The sequence below is a fragment of the Triticum aestivum genome, chromosome 4A (genome assembly GCF_018294505.1).
Source record: "Triticum aestivum cultivar Chinese Spring chromosome 4A, IWGSC CS RefSeq v2.1, whole genome shotgun sequence".
Lineage (NCBI taxonomy): Eukaryota > Viridiplantae > Streptophyta > Magnoliopsida > Poales > Poaceae > Triticum > Triticum aestivum.
The window spans coordinates 626791450-626812708 of NC_057803.1; the positions used below are offsets into that span (position 1 = coordinate 626791450).

Below are 21259 nucleotides of genomic sequence, written 5' to 3' on the forward strand. Positions count from 1 at the left end.
GCTGTACTTGTATTTATACCGTGCTCTGCATATGTATTTCTGAAGCTGAAATGCCGGCACCTTAGTCTTAGACATGAACCCAAACGCTGAACGTCCGGCTAAAAGCCGGAGTTCATATATAAACAAAAGGGCTGTGGTACAGCGCGACGGCCCGAGCAAGTTGCGTTGCTTCGGTCACGATTTCCACGTTCTGGACAATTTGCCAAAGAAAAGCATGTATACTCATCTGAAGCTAGAATTCAAATTTGCAGGATATTTCCATGCCATCACACTAGCAGAGTTCAACTTTGTGCATTACACAACATTGCGATGGTACCCCAAAAAAGGAAAGAACAAACTGTGACAATTTTTAGCGGGGAGTCATAGAGCTCACAAAGCCATAGGAATCTCTAAAGAAAAACCTAACATATTGGTTCAGCACGAATGTGCTACAGAGCATTATTAAAGCCACAAATGGACAACCAGAGGCCAATCAAACCCGAACAGGCTCTTGTCATCAACAATATTTCATAGGATGATCTACATATTTTACCAACCACCGTTGCAGTTGGTCAACATCATGCGATTAATTCCTCACGTTCTGCAAGCGAGCGACACATTTCTCAAGGAGTAGTACTTCATTTACAGCTACATTTGCCGCCCGACCGAAACCTGCACAGCAGCAATCTCATCAGCGGAACCGACTTTGGCTACTCACAATCACAAGGGGCAAATATATAGAGAAAACGATATCTGTTCAAACTGCACTAGCAAAACAGTTTCCACCAGTTAAGCTTGTTCTCTCGTCTCTTTGCACATCTCAACAGAGAGAGAACAAGTAGTAGACTGTACTAGCAAGATTTCTAGTAATACCGAAATACTTTTGGCTCAAGGTGATGATTAGTGACAATGAGAGCATGAGTTCATATCTGAAGATTGAACTGAAACCTTCCAGTCATTGTGTTCTCTAAAATGCAAAGACTCCAGCTCATGACTGAAGACTGATGCAACTATACGACAAAAGGATATCAAAGAAATGATATAAAATTGTTGATATGATAAACTGCATTGTGGTAGCATGTCAGCATAATGAACTATAAACTGTGCAGATCGAGGAGTGTTTCCCAGCTCCAAGAGAAAAAGCGAACAAGGTTAAAGTAGGCGATAATGCACATTATTCAAGGTTCCAGCTGTATTGTGCATAGCACTGGATTTTTTTTACCACTAAAGAGAATATTGATCCAGTGCTTGCAAACGAAACAATAGATAATAGTAACAGAGGATGTCGTATCACCTCTTCAACCAACAAAGCGTACCAGAAGATGTAACAGCACAATCATCTCAACTGTTGTTCAGCAGTTCAACTTGATCATTTGCACCACCAATGGTAATTACTACGAGAAGAATATAAGTCAATAACTATTGAAAAACATGGACAAGAAAATAACTGATAAGAGGTGGTGAAACATAAATGAAACACTTATTATATATCTCACCTTCCAGAAAATACTAGCTTTTGCTACAAGTAGTCAAAGAACAATTAAGAAATGACATGTACAGCAAGAAATCAAGAATTAAATATTCATCAAGACATCTAATCTACCTCAAATTAAACAAAGGATAACGGTATTCAGTGATTTACTTAACCAAGAAGCATTTTAGAATTTATTTTGGTGTGGGCCCATTCATAATTTATATCTATGTTTTGTATGCACATGAAAGCGAAAGAATACCAGAATGAACACATATTTTCTGCAGTTCAGAACAAAGAATGCAGACCAGAGAAATAAGAAAGTAAGTAACCACCCTAAATTCCAACATAGCTTGAAGCTCGAGCAATTGACAAGGCAATATCCAGAGTCCAGACATTACAGTCCAGTTGCTTAAACTGAAAGAGAAAAGAGTTCAGCATTGACTCGCTAATTGGTTATTGTTCTATTATGCAACACGAACAAAATGTAGACTATTGGTCACTTTGGTTCCTTAATTTATCAACTCTTGTGATTCAGTGAGATTATATTATCCAATATACCACAACAGAACAAGATGGAAGAACAATTATAAACCGGTGCCAGGATACAACTATATTGTTCCTCAAGTGTATGCTTACTGGTAAGCAAATTACTTTTTAATGGTGCCACTTGACTAAATGTACAAGCCCAAACTCTAGCAATAAACACAATGATCACTGTTTAGATTTAGATGTGTAGCCCAACTTTGTAAAGATGCGATAAACGTCTTGCCTCGGTACAAGGGGACGTGGTTCGTGTCTATAGGCAGGGGCGCAGATCCCTGTAGCGCATACAGAAGATAGAATACATCTCGGTGAAGAAGAAAGAGAGAGATAGAGTTAGCCGCGGTTAAGCTAGTTATCTAGGCCAACAAACTACCAGAATATCTCCAAGAGATCTACCACGTTACAACGTTGCACTATATGCGTTGAACCTGAACCTTATATGTTTAACACCCTCCCATAATCATAACTTTGTTAAGTTGAGATTACGTTTGAATTCTTCAAAACTCCTTGTAGGCAATGCGTTGGTGAAGCCATCTGCAACTTGATCTCTAGAATGCACAAACCGGATCTCAAGCTTCCTGCTAGCAACCCTTTCTCGAACGAAGTGGAAGTCAATCTCAATATGTTTTGTTCTTGCATGAAACACAGGATTTGCAGACAAATAGGTGGCACCAAGATTGTCACACCAAAGATATGGAGCTTGAGTATGTTTTATTCCAAGTTCTCTGAGCATGGATTGAACCCAGATAATTTCTGTTGTTGCATTAGCCAAAGCCTTGTATTCTGCTTCTGTACTTGATCTTGAGACTGTAGCCTGTTTCTTTGCACACCAAGATATTAGGTTAGGTCCAAAGAATACTGCAAAACCACCAGTAGAGCGCCTATCATCAATATCTCCTGCCCAGTCAGAATCAGAGAATGCACTGACAAGAGTTGAAGTAGACATAGAGAAAGTAAGACCAACATTAACAGTGTCTTTGACATATCTTACTATCCGTTTTGCAGCAATCCAATGAACTGTAGTGGGAGCATGAAGAAACTGACAAACTTTGTTCACAGCAAAAGAAATATCTGGTCTTGTAAGTGTCAAGTACTGGAGTGCACCAACTAAGCTTCTGTACTTGGTGCTATCTTCCTGATTCAGGAGTTCTCCCTATGTAAGAGAAATCTTTTCAGAACTTGACATTGGTGTTGGTGATGACTTGCATCCCTGTAGCCCAGCTCTTCTTACAAGATCAGTAGCATATTTTTCCTGAGATAGGTGAAGTTCACTTCCTTGTTTCCTTACCTCAATACCTAGGAAAAAATGCAAGTCTCCTAGATCCTTCAGTGCAAATTCAACACTAAGATCTTTCAACAGTCCTGTCACTGCTTCATCTGATGAGCTTGTAACAATAATATCGTCAACATAGATGAGCACAAAGATAGATGTGTTGCACTTATTGTAAATGAACGGTGATGTGTCAGACTTGGAAGGAACAAAACCAAGTGCTTGTAATTTTTTACTGAGACGGGAGTACCATGCCCTAGGAGCTTGTTTAAGGCCATACAAAGCTTTATCCAACTTGCAAACATGGAAAGGTGTGTTTTTGTTCTCAAACCCAGGAGGTTGCTTCGTATACACTTCCTCTTTCAGAACACCATGAAGGAACGTGTTCTGAACATCTAGCTGTCTGAGACTCCATCCCCTGGAAACAGCAATAGACAAAACAAGACGAATGGTGGCAGCTTTTACAACGGGACTAAAGGTGTCCTCATAGTCTATGCCATACCATTCCTTAAATCGTTTGGCAACAAGTCTAGCCTTATACCGATCAATAGTTCCATCAGACTTCCTTTTTATTCTGAATACCCACTTGCAATTAATGAGATTTTTACCTTGCCGTGGAGGAACTAGGTGCCATGTCTTATTTTTCTGGAGTGCTCTGTACTCTTCTTCGATAGCTTGCTTCCACTTTGTGTCACCTAATGCCTCATCAAGCGTTTGTGGTTCACCTGTAGAGCAGGCTAAGCCAAACTTAAGTACCTTTTTATAATTGATAGGTTGCAATACCCCTTTTTGTAGACGTGTGTGTGGCATGGATGGTGAAGCAGCAACAGTTTGCTGCACAGAAGATCCGGGGTCTGCAGTAGAAAAATCCACAGCAGCATCCCCCGGTGATCCCGAGGCAGATACTCTGCGGTCTGACGAGGAGGCAGGATTTTCTGCGGCTTCAGCGTGTGATGACGGGGCGCCATCTGCCACAGAAGATCCGCCCGCAGCAGGAGATTCGCCCCCCACTAGGAGCGTCACCGGGATCCATGCGAGATCCAGCGTCTGTCGGGTGGATCGGGTGGTCCACCGCACGGGATCCCGAGCCGGTCGGCTGACGCGGGCGCCGCGCGTAGCACGTGGGCGGATCGGGGAAGCGGCTCGTCAGCTGCCGCATGAGGCCCGGAGATTGGCGCGGGCCATCAGCGCCCGCTGATTGGTCGGAGGTGTGGCGCGCTGCCGAGTCAGGGCAGGCGACCCGAGCGCTGTCGGGCGTGTCGTTGTCAGGCGTAGGTGCAGAGGACGTCAATCCCGAAGGAGATCGCCTGCAGGACTGGTGCGGCCTGGATCCCGAGGAAGATATGTTCCCCAAGGGCCTGCACATGAAATATGGCTCGTTTGGAGCCGTTTCTTCATCATTTTCTTCACCATGACCACCATTGGCTTCACTGTTTTGTCCTGCATCATCACATAGCTTAAGCAAACTGTTATGAGGATTAGTTGGCATGTGATCATTACAGTTATCTTCCCCAGGGGCACCTACTAGATGTGATGGCAAAAGGAGAATTTCTTGGCGAAGAAGAGCACCGGCGTTTGGATGTAGATCAGCAAAGGGAAATTTTGTCTCGTCAAACATGACATCTCTAGAGATATAGACTCGTCCAGTGGAGACATCAATGCACTTAACTCCTTTATGTTGAGGGCTATATCCCAAGAAGACACATTGTTTCGAGCAAAACATAAGTTTACGATTGTTGTAGGGTCTAAGGTTTGGCCAACATTCACACCCAAAGACACGAAGTGATGTATAATCGGGTTTGATGTGAAGGAGCCTTTCTACCGGAGTTTCATGATTAATGACACGACTAGGAAGCATGTTGATGATGTGAACAGCGGCAAGAAAAGCCTCGTCCCAAAATTTGAGGGGCATGGATGCGCCGGCCAAGAGAGCTAGACCAACCTCAACAATGTGCCTATGTTTTCTTTCGACAGATCCATTCTGCTGATGAGCATGAGGACAAGAAACTTGGTGAGAGATGCCAAGAGTTTGGAAAAACAAGTTTAATTTTTCGTATTCCCCTCCCCAATCGGATAGAACGGCAATGATTTTGCTATTAAACTTTCGTTCAACGTGAGCTTGGAAGTTTTGAAACACTTGAAAAACCTCGGATCTTTTTTTAAGTAAATAGATCCAAGAATACTTGTTATAGTCATCAATGAAGCTAACATAGTAAGTATGCCTACCAACAGAACTTGGAGCAAGACCCCAAACATCAGAAAAGATAAGTTGCAACGGTTTGGTAGAAATACTCGTGGAAATTGGATAAGGTAATTGATGGCTTTTAGCCTTTTGACAAGAATCACAAATTGTTTCAACATCACGCTCTCCAACATATGGGAGCTTATTCTTCCTAAGCAATCGTTCAACTAAAGAAAAGGATGCATGCCCTAGTCTATCATGCCACCTTGTCGAGGAGATTTTGGTGACACCATAAGCTTGCTTATTTATTCTTCTAAACTCCGGAATCAATGGGTAAAGCCTGTGAACACATCTACCTCGGTAGAGCACCTTCCTCGTTGCCTGATCCTTGATCAAAAAGAAAAAGGGGTGAAACTCGAGAAAGACATGATTGCCAATGGCAATACGATGAACGGAGGGTAGATTTTTAGATGCACTAGGGACATGAAGAATTTTTCTTAGATGAATCTTTCGGTGAGGGGTTTGGAAAACTGAATGACCAACATGTTTAATCCTCATACCTGACCCACTTGCTGTATGTATCTGGTCTTGGCCGCGGTACTTCTCCCGCATAGTCACCTTTTCAAGTTCACCGGTGATGTGATTTGTAGCGCCACTATCAACATACCAGTTTGTATCAACCCCGTATGAGGCTTCTGCAGCACCAGCGACCTTCTCATCTTGCGAGGATTCTCCTTCATCCTCCTCAAACCGGTACCAGCAATCCCTTGCTGAGTGACTGATCTTGCCGCATATTTGACACTTGACAGCGTCGGGGCGGCTCCTGGAGTTGTTGTGACGACCCTTGTTGTTGGTGTAGGAGGGCCGCCCACGAGAGGCGTTGTTGTTGGAGTTGCCGCTGCCGCCGCCGCTGTTCTTTCCCTTGTTGCGCGGAGGGCCACGATAGTTGCGTGAGCCACCACGACCACCACGAACGGCGGCGTTAGCAGAGCTCTTGAACCCGACGTTGTTGCCAGCACCATGAAACATAGCAATGCACTGGTCGAAGTTGCTTACTTGAGCGAACAGATCATCGATCGTGACCGGTTCTTTGCGGGCGTCGAGTGACGACACCAGCGGCTAGTACTCCATATCCAGCCCTGCCAGGATGTTGGAGATGACTTCATCGTTATCCAGCGGCTTGCCAGCGGCCGCCAGTTCGTCGGCGAGGGAGCGGATGTGGGCGAAGTAGGCGCCCACCATTTGCGTGCCCTTCTGCGCGTTGGAGAGGGCGATCCTGATGTTGTTGATGCGAGATCGGGACTGGGACGAGAACATGCTCGCCACAGCAGTCCAGAGCTCATGTGCCTTGCGGATCGAAGTCACCTGGATAAGAACTTCTCGAGAGAGATTGATCAACAGATGGCCAAGTACCTTCTGATCTTCCATTACCCAGACTTGGTGTAGAGGGTCCGGGACGGCTACCTCCTTGCCATCTTTATCCTTGGTGACGAGGAACTTCTCCGGTTCCTTGATGGATCCGTCGACGTAGCCAAACAGGCCAGCGTCGATGAGCTGGGGCGTGATCTGAGCACGCCAGAGGACATAGTTCGTCCTGGTGAGCTTCTCTGTTACCTGACCATGGATGGTGGATACAGGAGTGACGGCGGAAGACGACATGGTTGGAGCTAGGGTTTAATGGATGCTAGATGTTGTGGAAGAAGGAGGCTCTGGTTACCATGTAAAGATGCGATAAACGTCTTGCCTCGATACGAGGGGACGTGGTTCGTGTTTATAGGCAGGGGCGCAGATCCATGTAGCGCATACAGGAGATCGAATACATCTTGGAGAAGAAGAAAGAGAGAGATAGTTAGCCGCGGTTAAGCTAGTTATCTAGGCCAACAAACTACCAGAATATCTCCAAGAGATCTACCACGTTACAACGTTGCACTATATGCGCTGAACCTGAACCTTATATGTTTAACAAACTTAACATCAAATAATTGATTATGATGTGTAGCCCAACTGAACATCAAATAATTGATTATGAATTATGCTATAAGCAAATTGCAGGATGTGAGTCTGGAACTCTGGATGAAGAGCAAATATGTGAAACACATGCAAGTAACAATGCCAGGACTTCCTCCTATACATCTTCTAGTTGTGAAAGGGTTATTTTTCGCTCTCGCGTAGTTGCGTGAATGACTTGTTAGTAACTTGGTGCAAATCCTACTAGAACGAGCAGCAGCAGGAGGATCCAGAGTGTTAATTGCTCATCATTTAGTTAGTAGTTCTTTCAAAAGAAGCTCCATGAAAACTTATCATTTGTAAATGAACTACGGCTGACTCATATATTGTAAAGCATCTTGAAGGTGGATATAGTTGAAAGATTAAAGTGAACTCTGCAACACTGTAAATATTGGCGGTACCTGGAGTGTAGAAACTTGTGTAAGGAAAAACATATTGTCTGCCGATTCGTTTCTTCGCGACACCTCCTCGATCTTCATGGACTTGAGATGGATCATATAGATGCTAGGATACACATCGATGAAGATCACATCCGCATCTACCGCACAACCAACTGCATGGGCTCCAATACCTCCAACCATACGCGCTGACACCGCTTCAGGCGCAAGAATTTTTTCGAGTTCAATGACCCTTAGATGTGTCCATGTCACCACCCCGTCAATGCTCGCCACCTCTGACCACAGATTAAGATTGAAATTGAATCGTTCCCCTCCAGCTAAACCGAGGCATCCATCCTTTGTCGGCATGATGATAGTCTGATCGTAGGTATATGGCACCTCCTCAACTAAATCCAAGCTATGCTTATCCAAAACGAACTCAATGATGCTATTGTTATCCAACAGGAAGTAGATTGTGTTTCCAATCTGAGCTGTCGGCTTTGGCAGAACTAATGTATCTGGTATAACAATCGAAGTGATCTCACCCCAGGCATCGGTCTCGGACAAGAAGACGCATGCGGAGGTGATGAAATCTCTGTCGTCACTGAACACGAACGCCACGAGAAACGGGCACAAATGGCAGTCGCGGTGGTCGGTGTGGCCAGCCGCACACAGAACCGCGCCATTGTACCCAGAACAGTCATGCGCGGGGAGCGGCAGGTACTGCTTGTCGCCGGTCACGAGGTCCCAAACAAGCAGCGTCCCAGTGCGGCAGCTCTCAACGAGGGCGCGGCCGTGGCGGCAGTCGAGGGCCCACCAGTCATCTGGGGACATTGTGGCGGTGGAGAGCGCGAAGTTGCCGAAGGTGGGGATGAGGGCCCTTTCTGGTTGAAGAAGCCGAGCACGGGAGGCGTGCCGCCGTGCAAATCGTGGAAGCGGTGGAGGAAGCGGGCGTCGTGGACGAGGCCGCGCCAGTGCTTGCAGACGAAAGAGGCGCGAAAGAGGTGGATCGGCTCCGGCGGGAGGCGCGGGAATATCTCCCGGAGGAGATCGTCCGGGGGGAAGCGGCGCGGCGAAGGCCGCCGGCGAGCTTGTCCGTGCCTCCATGGGGTTCGGGGGAAAGTGGGTGTGTGTCGGCTTTGGGCTTTGAGAGAACGAACAAAATAACTGGGCCCTGGTTTAAGTTAGGGCGAGTACTATGTGACTTCCAACTCCGGCTCGCCGGGGCGGAAGGAATCTGCGGCCAGGGGCAGCGGAAGAAGTGCGCATGGGCGCTGAGGTTGGAGATAGGGACCTACGCGGGATAGGAGCTAGCCGGCGGCGGGATCTGGAGGAGGAAGGCGAGGAGCATGGCCACCACCGTGCCTAGATGCGGTTGAGAGAGAAAGAGAGAAGGGGATCTGGAGGAAGAAGGTAGAGGAAGAAACAAGATAAGGTGGGGGCAGGGAGGTGCGCGAGATGTATGATGCGCCTCGATCACGTGGCTCGCGCATGACCGGGTGAAGATCAGCCGGTTGGCCAGGCACAAGCGTTTCCCTTAAGTTAGACCCCCTTCCACCCTTCGTCAAAAAGAAAACCTAAAAACACTTCCAAAACACCATCACATTGAGAACACATTGACCAATCTCAAAGCATCCTCCCATTGGTCATTGATTTAATATGAAATCGACTCTAAAGTTGGCGGCAGATGTGAGTGGTGTCATCCTTTCCTCAGCATCCTTCATTAATCCTCTCTCAACATAGGTAGGAAGATAAACAAAATATGAATTATATAACACAATATGTATAATAAAAAACTATTTTTAAATATAAATTTACTAATATGACATATAGCTTGCAAAATGTAAAACCTTGAGGCTAACAACTGGTTAATCATACTCTCCTAGGACCTCAGGCTCAATCACATTGCATAAAAACTACACACTATACAAACCCATATACCTTCCAGACACTCATGGCTAAGTGCAAGAAAAAACTCGACTCATATATCATAATTAAGGTCAGCATAAGAAAACGGCAATTACATATACAACATTCAATGTGGACCGTCTGATATTTCAGGCTCCTCTTTAACCTTGCGATTGTTGGAGAGAATGCTTTGATCTTCCACTTCACAGAAATAGCCTCACCGCTTGCATTTTTACTCCAACGCTAGTGCACATTCTTACTGTAATTGGAATGCATTAAGAAACTACCATGTCACCAGAGTGGAGGAAAGGTTCTCAAGGAAAATAGTAACTTCAAGTAAATACTAAAATAACTTATAAATACTAAATGTAAAAGTTTACAGATGTAATCGTTTCAATCATTTATGGACACTACATATTCGTATAAAAATCTCCCTAAAAAGCAAACAGAATACTTTCTAAAATCTTAGCCATTAAAACTTGAGTTCTACATATATAGGTTGCAATGGTGCTTTGTGTAATGAAAACAAAATGGAAGAATTAACATGTGACTAGACCAAGCAAAGAGGAAAGGTTCTCCGGACAAACTTTAACTTCAAAATAAATATTAAAAACTTCATAAAAAATTACAAATGTATTTTGTTGAATCATTTATATGGGTATTCATAGATTTGTTTCTCCAAAAAAAACTAAATACTTCCCTAAATTTTCAAACATTAAAACTTGACTTCTACATAGGTCGTGATGGTGCTCTTCTTAATAAAAAAAATGCAAGAATTACCATGTCACTAGAGATAGCAGAGTGGATTGGTTCCCGGGACAAATTTAAACTAAAAATAAAATTTAAAAACTTCCAAAAATGTAAAAATTACACATGTATTTTCTTGAATCATTTATATGGGTATTCATAGGTTTTCTCCATCGATAAGAAAACTCAATACTTCCCTAAATTTTCAAACATTAAAACTTTAGATACATGGTCGCAATAATGATCTTTTTTTTGTATAAAAAAATGCAAGCCCATGCATGCTACCTAAACATTTTACATGTCTATTTTTTCCTGATTATTTTTCACATTTAGAAAACTTCTTTTTCACTGCTCAAGCTCATTTACGACTATGCGGATTGGCGCACAGGATTGGCGGGAAAGATATCCTCACTTAACCCATTGATGTTTCTCTACTGACATAGCTATCCAGTAGTAGATGGAAATGCTTTTCCAAAACGAAATTGCCAGTCAGTGGTAGGTCCGGTTCAGCCACTGAACTACTGTAACAATGCCAGCCAGCACCTTGAAGATGACCCATACTCTAAATCCGACTGAAACGTATAAAAGACAATCAAAGGAGCTGGAGAAGTTGCGTCACCATTTAGCCTGGAATGGAAGATATATCAAGTTCCATAATGTCATGGCATCACATCAACGCATTAGGAATTCCAGAGTCGAACCTTACGATCGTCGTCCTCCCTGGACCAGCCCCGCCGCCGTACGTGGCTGCGTGAACAGCAACTTCAGGGATGTCACAAACCACGCAGACATGGACCGCAGGTGCCGTCTCTCACTATGCACATGAATCATAAATACTCATTTTGCTCTCAAGTATTTGCAAGTAATGTGGCAGCTGAACATTGAGTTCCACCTATGCAGTATCAGTAATGGAAGAAGCAGCAGTGTGTATTCTGTCTACAGCAACAATGCCAACCATACTGAAACTTATGGGAATGGCTCATCAGTCAACTGAAACTTTGAAGTGGTCAGTCGATTTCATCCCAACCGTTAGATCAAGATCCAACGTCCAGGCATCATCTTCCACCTCATTCTCTTCTTCCTCACCCCATCTTTCCCCAGCCACCACCACGGACCACCGGCCGGACCGTCGGCCCCCGCCGCCCGCGGCCGGCGGCGCTCCCGCGCCACCTCACCGCCCCGCCCTCCCAGGAACCACCCCCACCTCTGGTCTACCATCGCCCCGGCCATCCATCTAGGCCCGCCGCACCGAGTTTTTTCTCCGGCGAATACCCACACCACCGCCCCACCTTGATCCCTAAGATAGATACCGGAGTAGCCTGCCCAACGAGCTTCTTCCTCCCCTCCGGCGAGTTTCTTCCTCCCCCCTCTGGCTATTTTTCCCTTCGACCAAAATCGACTGACCCAACTGCGAAAATTCAATCTACTGAAATGCGGCTATTGTGAAAACTTATTGTTCTCACAGGTTTACAAGTCATCAAGTGGTTTACAAGTCTGAACCCTCAAAAATATCTGAAGAGTTGTCCTTCTGCGGATAGAATATCAGCCAGAGCATCACATTAGTGCATTGCAGAACTTAGTGTAACAGACATGCCCTCACGTACGCACGTCATATCATGAAAGCAAGGGCACAGGCCAGGCACCACACTACAGGATCAGCAGATTAACTATAAATCTCTTAAAGAAAACCTAACAGACCGGTTCAGCACAAGACGCGCTACCTAGCATTAGGGGTGGGCATATTAACCATTGACCGAACTACCGAACCGAAAGAACCAAGACCGAAGCAGAATAGACCGAACCCGATAAGATCGGTCACAACTCCGGTTCTCAGCGCTAGAAACCCGAATTAACTTCGGGCAATTCGGTCTCAGGCATTGGCTACCCGAAGCGACCGAATACAACCGAACATGGGCGTAGAAAATGATGGCCCATTACATTAACTATCAAGGCCCTCAAGTTTCCGGATCCTTTCTCCAGTCTCGCACGAGCCCCACTATCCACGTCCTATCCCAAGTTCCCAGCCCTAGCCGCCAGTGCTCCCCAACCTAGCAGCCAGCGGTGATTGTCCAGCAGCTCGCAACCAGGGTGGCCTCCTCCTTCTCCCTACAGGGCTATTTCCCCCATAGCCCATGTCGCCCCTACTCTCCTACCCTAGCCAAGGTTTTGACTTTTGGTTTGTAAAAAATTTCGCCTCAGGCCGAGATGGCCGAATTTCGGCCATTTTTAAAAATTCCAGCCAAAATTTGATCAAATTTTGACGCAAATTTGGTTTAAATTTCACTAAATTTTGACCAAAATCCATTTTTTTTGGCGGAAGGTATTTTTCGCCCCTGGCCGAGATGGCCGAAATTCGGCCGAAATCCGTTTTTTCGGCCGAAATTCAAAACACAGACCCTAGCAGCCGGCGGCGGGGTCCGGCAGCCGACGCCTTCTCCTCGCTCTTCCTTCTTTTGCGCAACCTTCACTGCTTCCCATCCACACGATTCTGTGGAGTAACTTTGATCTATTGTGAGCAGTGATTCTGTGGAGCGCACACGATTTCTGGCTTCGCATGTCATTTTCTAGGTTGTAGATCGGTGTTGTTCGGTCACAACCGATCACCGAACCGAGCTTTTGGTGGACCGAAGCACCGGTTAGCTGATTTTCCATTGACCGATCAGTCACCTTTTTGTCAAAACCGAAATTTTGTAAACACCAAAGCACCTACCCGATCGGTTCGGTGGAACCGAACATCCAGTCCTAATCCCAAATTCCCAACCCTAGCCGCCAGTGCTCCCCAACCTAGCAGCCAGCGGTGATTGTCCAGTAGCACGCAACCAGGGTGGCCTCCTCCCTCTCCTTCCAGGGCTATTTCCCCCATAGCCCAAGTCGCCCCTACTCTCCTACCCCAGCAGCCAGCGGCGGGGTCCGGCAGCCGACGCCTTCTCCTCACTCTTCCTTCTTTTGCGCAACCTTCACTGCTTCCCATCCACACGATTCTGTGGAGTAACTTTGATCTATTGTGAGCAGCGATTCTGTGGAGCGCACACGATTTCTGGCTTCGTATGTCATTTTCTAGGTTGTAGATCGGTGTTGTTCGGTCACAACCGGTCACCGAACCGAGCTTTTGGTGGACCGAAGCACCGGTTAGCTGATTTTCCTTTGACCGATCAGTCAGCTTTTTGTCAAAACCGAAATTTTGTAAACACCGAAGCACCTACCCGATCGGTTCGGTGGAACCGAACACCCAGTCCTAATCCCAAATTCCCAACCCTAGCCGCCAGTGCTCCCCAACCTAGCAGCCAGCGGTGATTGTCCAGTAGCACGCAACCAGGGTGGCCTCCTCCCTCTCCTTCCAGGGCTATTTCCCCCATAGCCCAAGTCGCCCCTACTCTCCTACCCCAGCAGCCAGCGGCAGGGTCCGGCAGCCGACGCCTTCTCCTCACTCTTCCTTCTTTTGCGCAACCTTCACTGCTTCCCATCCACACGATTCTGTGGAGTAACTTTGATCTATTGTGAGCAGCGATTCTGTGGAGCGCACACGATTTCTGGCTTCGTATGTCATTTTCTAGGTTGTAGATCGGTGTTGTTCGGTCACAACCGGTCACCGAACCGAGCTTTTGGTGGACCGAAGCACCGGTTAGCTGATTTTCCTTTGACCGATCAGTCAGCTTTTTGTCAAAACCGAAATTTTGTAAACACCGAAGCACCTACCCGATCGGTTCGGTGGAACCGAACACCCAGTCCTAATCCCAAATTCCCAACCCTAGCCGCCAGTGCTCCCCAACCTAGCAGCCAGCGGTGATTGTCCAGTAGCATGCAACCAGGGTGGCCTCCTCCCTCTCCTTCCAGGGCTATTTCCCCCATAGCCCAAGTCGCCCCTACTCTCCTACCCCAGCAGCCAGCGGCGGGGTCCGGCAGCCGACGCCTTCTCCTCACTCTTCCTTCTTTTGCGCAACCTTCACTGCTTCCCATCCACACGATTCTGTGGAGTAACTTTGATCTATTGTGAGCAGCGATTCTGTGGAGCGCACACGATTTCTGGCTTCGTATGTCATTTTCTAGGTTGTAGATCGGTGTTGTTCGGTCACAACCGGTCACCGAACCGAGCTTTTGGTGGACCGAAGCACCGGTTAGCTAATTTTCCTTTGACCGATCAGTCAGCTTTTTGTCAAAACCGAAATTTTGTAAACACCGAAGCACCTACCCGATCGGTTCGGTGGAACCGAACACCCAGTCCTAATCCCAAATTCCCAACCCTAGCCGCCAGTGCTCCCCAACCTAGCAGCCAGCGGTGATTGTCCAGTAGCACGCAACCAGGGTGGCCTCCTCCCTCTCCTTCCAGGGCTATTTCCCCCATAGCCCAAGTCGCCCCTACTCTCCTACCCCAGCAGCCAGCGGCGGGGTCCGGCAGCCGACGCCTTCTCCTCACTCTTCCTTCTTTTGCGCAACCTTCACTGCTTCCCATCCACACGATTCTGTGAAGTAACTTTGATCTATTGTGAGCAGCGATTCTGTGGAGCGCACACGATTTCTGGCTTCGTATGTCATTTTCTAGGTTGTAGATCGGTGTTGTTCGGTCACAACCGGTCACCGAACCGAGCTTTTGGTGGACCGAAGCACCGGTTAGCTGATTTTCCTTTGACCGATCAGTCAGCTTTTTGTCAAAACCGAAATTTTGTAAACACCGAAGCACCTACCCGATCGGTTCGGTGGAACCGAACACCCAGTCCTAATCCCAAATTCCCAACCCTAGCCGCCAGTGCTCCCCAACCTAGCAGCCAGCGGTGATTGTCCAGTAGCATGCAACCAGGGTGGCCTCCTCCCTCTCCTTCCAGGGCTATTTCCTCCATAGCCCAAGTCGCCCCTACTCTCCTACCCCAGCAGCCAGCGGCGGGGTCCGGCAGCCGACGCCTTCTCCTCACTCTTCCTTCTTTTGCGCAACCTTCACTGCTTCCCATCCACACGATTCTGTGGAGTAACTTTGATCTATTGTGAGCTGCGATTCTGTGGAGCGCACACGATTTCTGGCTTCGTATGTCATTTTCTAGGTTGTAGATCGGTGTTGTTCGGTCACAACCGGTCACCGAACCGAGCTTTTGGTGGACCGAAGCACCGGTTAGCTGATTTTCCTTTGACCGATCAGTCAGCTTTTTGTCAAAACCGAAATTTTGTAAACACCGAAGCACCTACCCGATCGGTTCGGTGGAACCGAACACCCAGTCCTAATCCCAAATTCCCAACCCTAGCCGCCAGTGCTCCCCAACCTAGCAGCCAGCGGTGATTGTCCAGTAGCACGCAACCAGGGTGGCCTCCTCCCTCTCCTTCCAGGGCTATTCCCCCCATAGCCCAAGTCGCCCCTACTCTCCTACCCCAGCAGCCAGCGGCGGGGTCCGGCAGCCGACGCCTTTTCCTCACTCTTCCTTCTTTTGCGCAACCTTCACTGCTTCCCATCCACACGATTCTGTGGAGTAACTTTGATCTATTGTGAGCAGCGATTCTGTGGAGCGCACACGATTTCTGGCTTCGTATGTCATTTTCTAGGTTGTAGATCGGTGTTGTTCGGTCACAACCGGTCACCGAACCGAGCTTTCGGTGGACCGAAGCACCGGTTAGCTGATTTACTGTTGACCGATCGGTCAGGTTTTTCTCAAAATCGAAATTTTGTGAACACCGAAGCACCGACCCTGTCGGTTCGGTGGAATCGAACGCCCAGTTCTAGGTTCAACTCAAGTAATGAATATGGTACTTGAATAGAAAGTGATCTCACTCCAGACGCCGATCTCGAACGAGTAACTACTTCACGAGCGCGCGCACCCATCAAACCGTGCTACACTCGTCTACTGCGACAACGTCTCCACCTTGCATCTGTGTATGCATGTAGGACATGCCGTTGTGATGTGACTGTTGTCAGACACATGCTGTACTTGTATTTATACCGTGCGCTGCATATGAATAGAATCATCAGAGATTACTTCGTCCTTTTTTTTTAACTCTGTAGTTGTATTACTAGTAGCTCCTGATGATGAATCAAAAGCTCAAGATAGAAGACCAGGAAAAATCATGAAGCTTTCGTTTACTCATGGTCCAAACAGGTGTGGGATGTATTTCTGAAGCTAAAACGCCGGCACCTTAGTCTTAAGACATGAACCCAAACGCTGAACGTCCGGCTAAAAGCCCGAGTTCATATATATAAACAAAAGGGCTACCTGTGGTACAACGCGACGGCCCGAGCGCGTTGCGTTGCTTCCGTCACGATTTTCGCCTTCTGCACACTTTGACAGCGAAAAGCATGTATACTACCTGAAGCTAGAATTCAAATTTGAAGGAGAAACTGCATATATACTTCCCAGGTATAGGCGTATAGCACCTGCCATATTGCCATGCCATCACACTAGCAGAGTTCAATTTTGTGCATTACACAGCATTGCGACGGTACACCAAAAAAGAAAAGAACAAACTGTGACAATTTTTAGCGGGCGATCATAGAGATCACAAAGCCATAGGAATCTCTGAAGAAAAACATAAAATATTGGTTCAGCACGAATGTGCTACAGAGCATTATTAAAGCCACAAATGGACAACCAGAGGCCAATCAAACTCGAACAGGCTCTTGTCATCATCAATATTTCATAGGATGATCTATGTTTTACCAACCACCGTTGCAGTTGGTCAACATCATGCTATTAACTCCTCATGTTTTGCAAGTGAGCGACACACTTCTCAAGGAGTAGCAGTTCGTTTACAGCCACATTCACCGCTCGACGGAAACCTGCACAGCAGCAATCTCATCAGCGGAGCCGATTTTGGCTACTCAGAATCACGAGGGGCAAAAATACAGAGAAAACGATATCTGTTCAAACTGCACTAGCAAAACAGTTTCTAACCGTTAAACTTGTTCTCTCGTCTCTTTGCACATCTCAGCAGAGGGAGAACAAGTAGTACACTGTACTAGCAAGATTACCAGTCATGGGTAACATTTGATTTCTAGTAATACTGAAATACTTTTGGCTCAAGGTGATGATTAGTGACAATGAGAGCATGAGTCCATATCTGAAGATTGAGCTGAAACCTTCCTGCCATTGTGTTCTCTATAAAATGCAAAGACTCTAGCTCGTGACTGATGCGACTATACAACAAAAGGATATCAAAGAAATAATATAAAATTGTCTCATATGATAAACTGCATTGTGGTAGGACATCAGCATAATGAACTACGAACTGTGCAGATCGAGGAGTGTTTCCCAGCTCCAAGAGAAAAAGCGAATAAGGTCAAAGTAGGCGATATAGTCACATTATTCAAGGTTCCAGCTGTACTGTGCATACCACTAGATTTTTTTTCACCACTGCAGAGAATATTGATCCAGTGCTTGCAAACAAAACAATAGAGTAACAGAGGATGTCATATCACCTCTTGAACCAACAAAGCGTATCAGCAGATGTAACAGCACAATCATCTCAACTGTTGTTCAGCAGTTCAACTTGATCATTTGCACCACCAATGGTAATTCCTATGAGAAGAATATAAGTCAATAACAATTGAAAAACATGGACCAAAAAATTACTGATAAGAGGTGGTGAAACATAAATGAAACACTTATTATATATCTCACTTGCAGAAAATACTAGCTTTTGCTACTAGTCAAAGAACAATTAAGAAATGACATGTACTGCAAGAAATCAAGAATTAAATATTCGTCAAGACATCTAATCTACCTCAAAGCAAAGGATAACGGTATTCAGTGATTTACTTAACCAAGAAGCATTTTAGATTTTGTTTTGGTGTGGGCCCATTCGTAATTTATATCTATGTTTTGTATGCACATGAAAGCGAAAGAATACCAGAATGAACGCATATTTTTCTACAGTTCAGAACAAAGAATGCAGACCAAAGAAATAAGAAACTAAGTAACCACCCTAAATTCCAACATAGATTGAAGCTCGAGCAATTGACAAGGCAATATCCAGAATCCAGACATTAGAGTCCAGTTGCTTAAACTGAAAGAGAAAAGAGTTCAGCATTGACTCGCCAATTGGTTATTGTTCTATTATGCAACACAAACAAAATGCTGACTATTGGTCACTTTGGTTCCTTAATTTGTCAACTCTCGTGATTCAGTGAGATTATATTATCAAATATACCACAACAGAACAAGATGGAAGAACAATTATAAACCGGTGCCAGGATACAACTATATTGTTCCTCAAGTGTATGCTTGCTGGTAAGCAAATTACTTTTTAATGGTGCCACTTGACTAAATGTACAAGCCCAAACTCTAGCAGTAAACACAATGATCACTGTTTAGATTTAGATGTGTAGCCCAACTGAACATCAAATAATTGATTATGAATTATGCTATAAGCAAATTGCGGGATGTGACTCTGGAACTCTCGATGAAGAGCAAATATATGAAACACATGCAAGTAACAATGCCAGGAATTCCTCCTATACATCTTCTAGTTGTGAAAGGGTTATTTTTCGCTCTCGCGTAGTTGCGTGAATGACTTGTTAGTAACTTGGTGCAAATCCTACTAGAACGAGCAGCAGCAGGAGGATCCAGAGTATTAATTGCTCATCATTTAGTTAGCAATTCTTTCAAAAGAAGCTCCATGAAAACTTATCATTTGTAAATGAACTACGGCTGACTCATATATTGTAAAGCATCTTGAAGGTGGATATAGTTGAAAGATTAAAGTGAACTCTGCAACACTGTAAATATTGGCGGTACCTGGAGTGTAGAAACTTGTGTAAGGAAAACCATATTGTCTGCCGATTCGTTTCTTCGCGACACCTCCTCGATCTTCATGGACTTGAGATGGATCATATAGATGCTAGGATACACATCGATGAAGATCACATCCGCATCTACCGCACAACCAACTGCATGGACTCCAATACCTCCAACCATACACGCTGACACCGCTTCAGGCGCAAGAATTTTTTCGAGTTCAATGACCCTTAGATGTGTCCATGTCACCACCCCGTCAATGCTCGCCACCTTTGACCACAGATTAAGATTGAAATTGAATCGTTCCACTCCAGCTAAACCGAGGCATCCATCCTTTGTCGGCATGATGATAGTCTGATCGTAGGTATATGGCACCTCCTCAACTAAATCCAAGCTATGCTTATCCAAAAGGAACTCCATGATGTTATTGTTATCCAACAGGAAGTAGATCGTGTTTCCAACCAGAGCCGTCGGCTTTGGCAGAATTAATGCATCTGGTATAACAATCGAAGTGATCTCACCCTAGGCACCGGTCACGGACGAGAAGACGCATGCGGAGGTGATGAAATCCCTGTCGTCACTGAACACGAACACCACGAGAAACGGGCACAAATGGCAGTCGCGGTGGTCGGCGTGGCCGGCCGCGCACAGAACCACGCCATTGTACTGAGCATAGTCCTGCGCGGGGAGCGGTAGGTACTGCTTGTCGCCGGTCACGAGGTCCCAGACAAGTAGCATCCTAGTGCGGCAACTCTCAATGAGGGCGCGGCCGTGGCGGCAGTCGAGGGCCCACCAGTCATCTGGGGACATCGTGGCGGTGGAGAGCGCGAAGCTGCCAGAGGCGGGGACGAAGAAGGGAGGCCCTTTCTGGTTGAAGAAGCCGAGCACGGGAGGTGTGCCGCCGTGGAAATCATGGAAGCGGCGGAGGAAGCGGGCGTCATGGACGAGGCCGCGCCAGTGCTTGCAGACGAAGGAGGCGCGGAAGAGGTGGATCGGCTCCGGCGGGAGGCGCAGGAATATCTCCCGAAGGAGATCGTCCGGGGGAAGCGGCGCGGCGGCGGCCGCTGGCGAGCTTGTCTGTGTCTCCATGGGGTTCGGGGGAAAGTGGGTGTGTGTAGGCTTTGGGCTTTGAGAGAACGAACAAAATAACTGGGCTCTGCTTTAAGTTAGGGCGAGTACTAGGTGACTTCCAACTTCGGCTCGCCGGGGCAAAAGGAATCTGCGGCCAGGGGCAGCGGAAGAAGTGTGCGTGGGCGCTGAGGTTGGAGGTAGGGACCTACGCGGGATAGGAGCTAGCCGGCGGCGGGATCTGGAGGAGGAAGGCGAGGAGCGTGGCCACCACCGTGCGTGGATGCGGTTGAGAGAGAAAGAGAGAAGGGGATCTGGAGGAAGAAGGTACAGGAAGAAGGTAGAGGAAGAAACAAGATAAGGTGGGGGCAGGGAGGTGCGCGAGATGTATGATGCGCCTCGATCACGTGGCTCGCGCGTGACCGGGTGAAGATCAGCCGGTCGGCCAAGCACAAGCGTTTCCCTTAAGTTAGGCCCCCTTCCACCCTTCGTCAAAAAGAAAACCGAAAAACACTTCCAAAGCATCATCACATTGAGAACACATTGACCAATCTCAAAGCATCCTCCCATTGGTCATCGATTTAATATGAAATCGACTCTAAAGTTGGTGGCAGATGTGAGTGGTGTCATCCTTTCCTCAGCAACCTTCGTTAATCTTCTCTCAACATTGGTAGGTAGATAAACAAAATATGAATTATATAACATAATATATATAATAAAAAACTATTTTTAAATAAAATTTACCAATATGACATATAGCTTGCAAAATGTCAAAAACCTTGAGGCAAACAACCGGTTAATCATAATGTCCTAGGACCTCAGGCTCAATCACATTGCATAAATACTACACACTATACAAACCCATATACCTTCGAGACACTCGTGGCTAAGTGCAAGAAAACTCAACTCATATATCATAATTGAGGTCAGCATAAGAAAAAGCCAATTACATATACAACATTCAATGTGGACCGTCTGATATTTCAGGCTCCT

General features: G+C 46.3%; 2 protein-coding genes across 2 annotated transcripts; both read right to left on the bottom strand.

The window, feature by feature from the left end:
* Positions 1–259: 259 nt before the first annotated feature.
* Positions 260–9207, bottom strand: LOC123082732 (uncharacterized). The gene is made up of 3 exons (XM_044504997.1): positions 7857–9207; positions 1274–1373; positions 260–651 (listed from the first exon to the last, which is right to left on the bottom strand). Exons 1-2 carry the CDS (start codon positions 8937–8939, stop codon positions 1371–1373), a joined length of 1086 nt encoding a protein of 361 aa, XP_044360932.1. The 5' UTR covers positions 8940–9207; the 3' UTR covers positions 260–651; positions 1274–1370.
* A 7665-nt stretch (positions 9208–16872) lies between these two features.
* On the bottom strand, positions 16873–20588 carry LOC123082733 (uncharacterized). Its single transcript, XM_044504998.1, has 3 exons — positions 19199–20588; positions 17881–17980; positions 16873–17241 (listed from the first exon to the last, which is right to left on the bottom strand). Exon 1 carries the CDS (start codon positions 20285–20287, stop codon positions 19721–19723), a length of 567 nt encoding a protein of 188 aa, XP_044360933.1. The 5' UTR covers positions 20288–20588; the 3' UTR covers positions 16873–17241; positions 17881–17980; positions 19199–19720.
* Between the last annotated feature and the right edge of the window lie 671 nt (positions 20589–21259).

Bases quoted from the DNA above. Each gene is read 5' to 3' on its own strand.
- LOC123082732 (XM_044504997.1), bottom strand. From the start codon at position 8,939: ATGGAGGCACGGACAAGCTCGCCGGCGGCCTTCGCCGCGCCGCTTCCC.
- LOC123082733 (XM_044504998.1), bottom strand. From the start codon at position 20,287: ATGGAGACACAGACAAGCTCGCCAGCGGCCGCCGCCGCGCCGCTTCCC.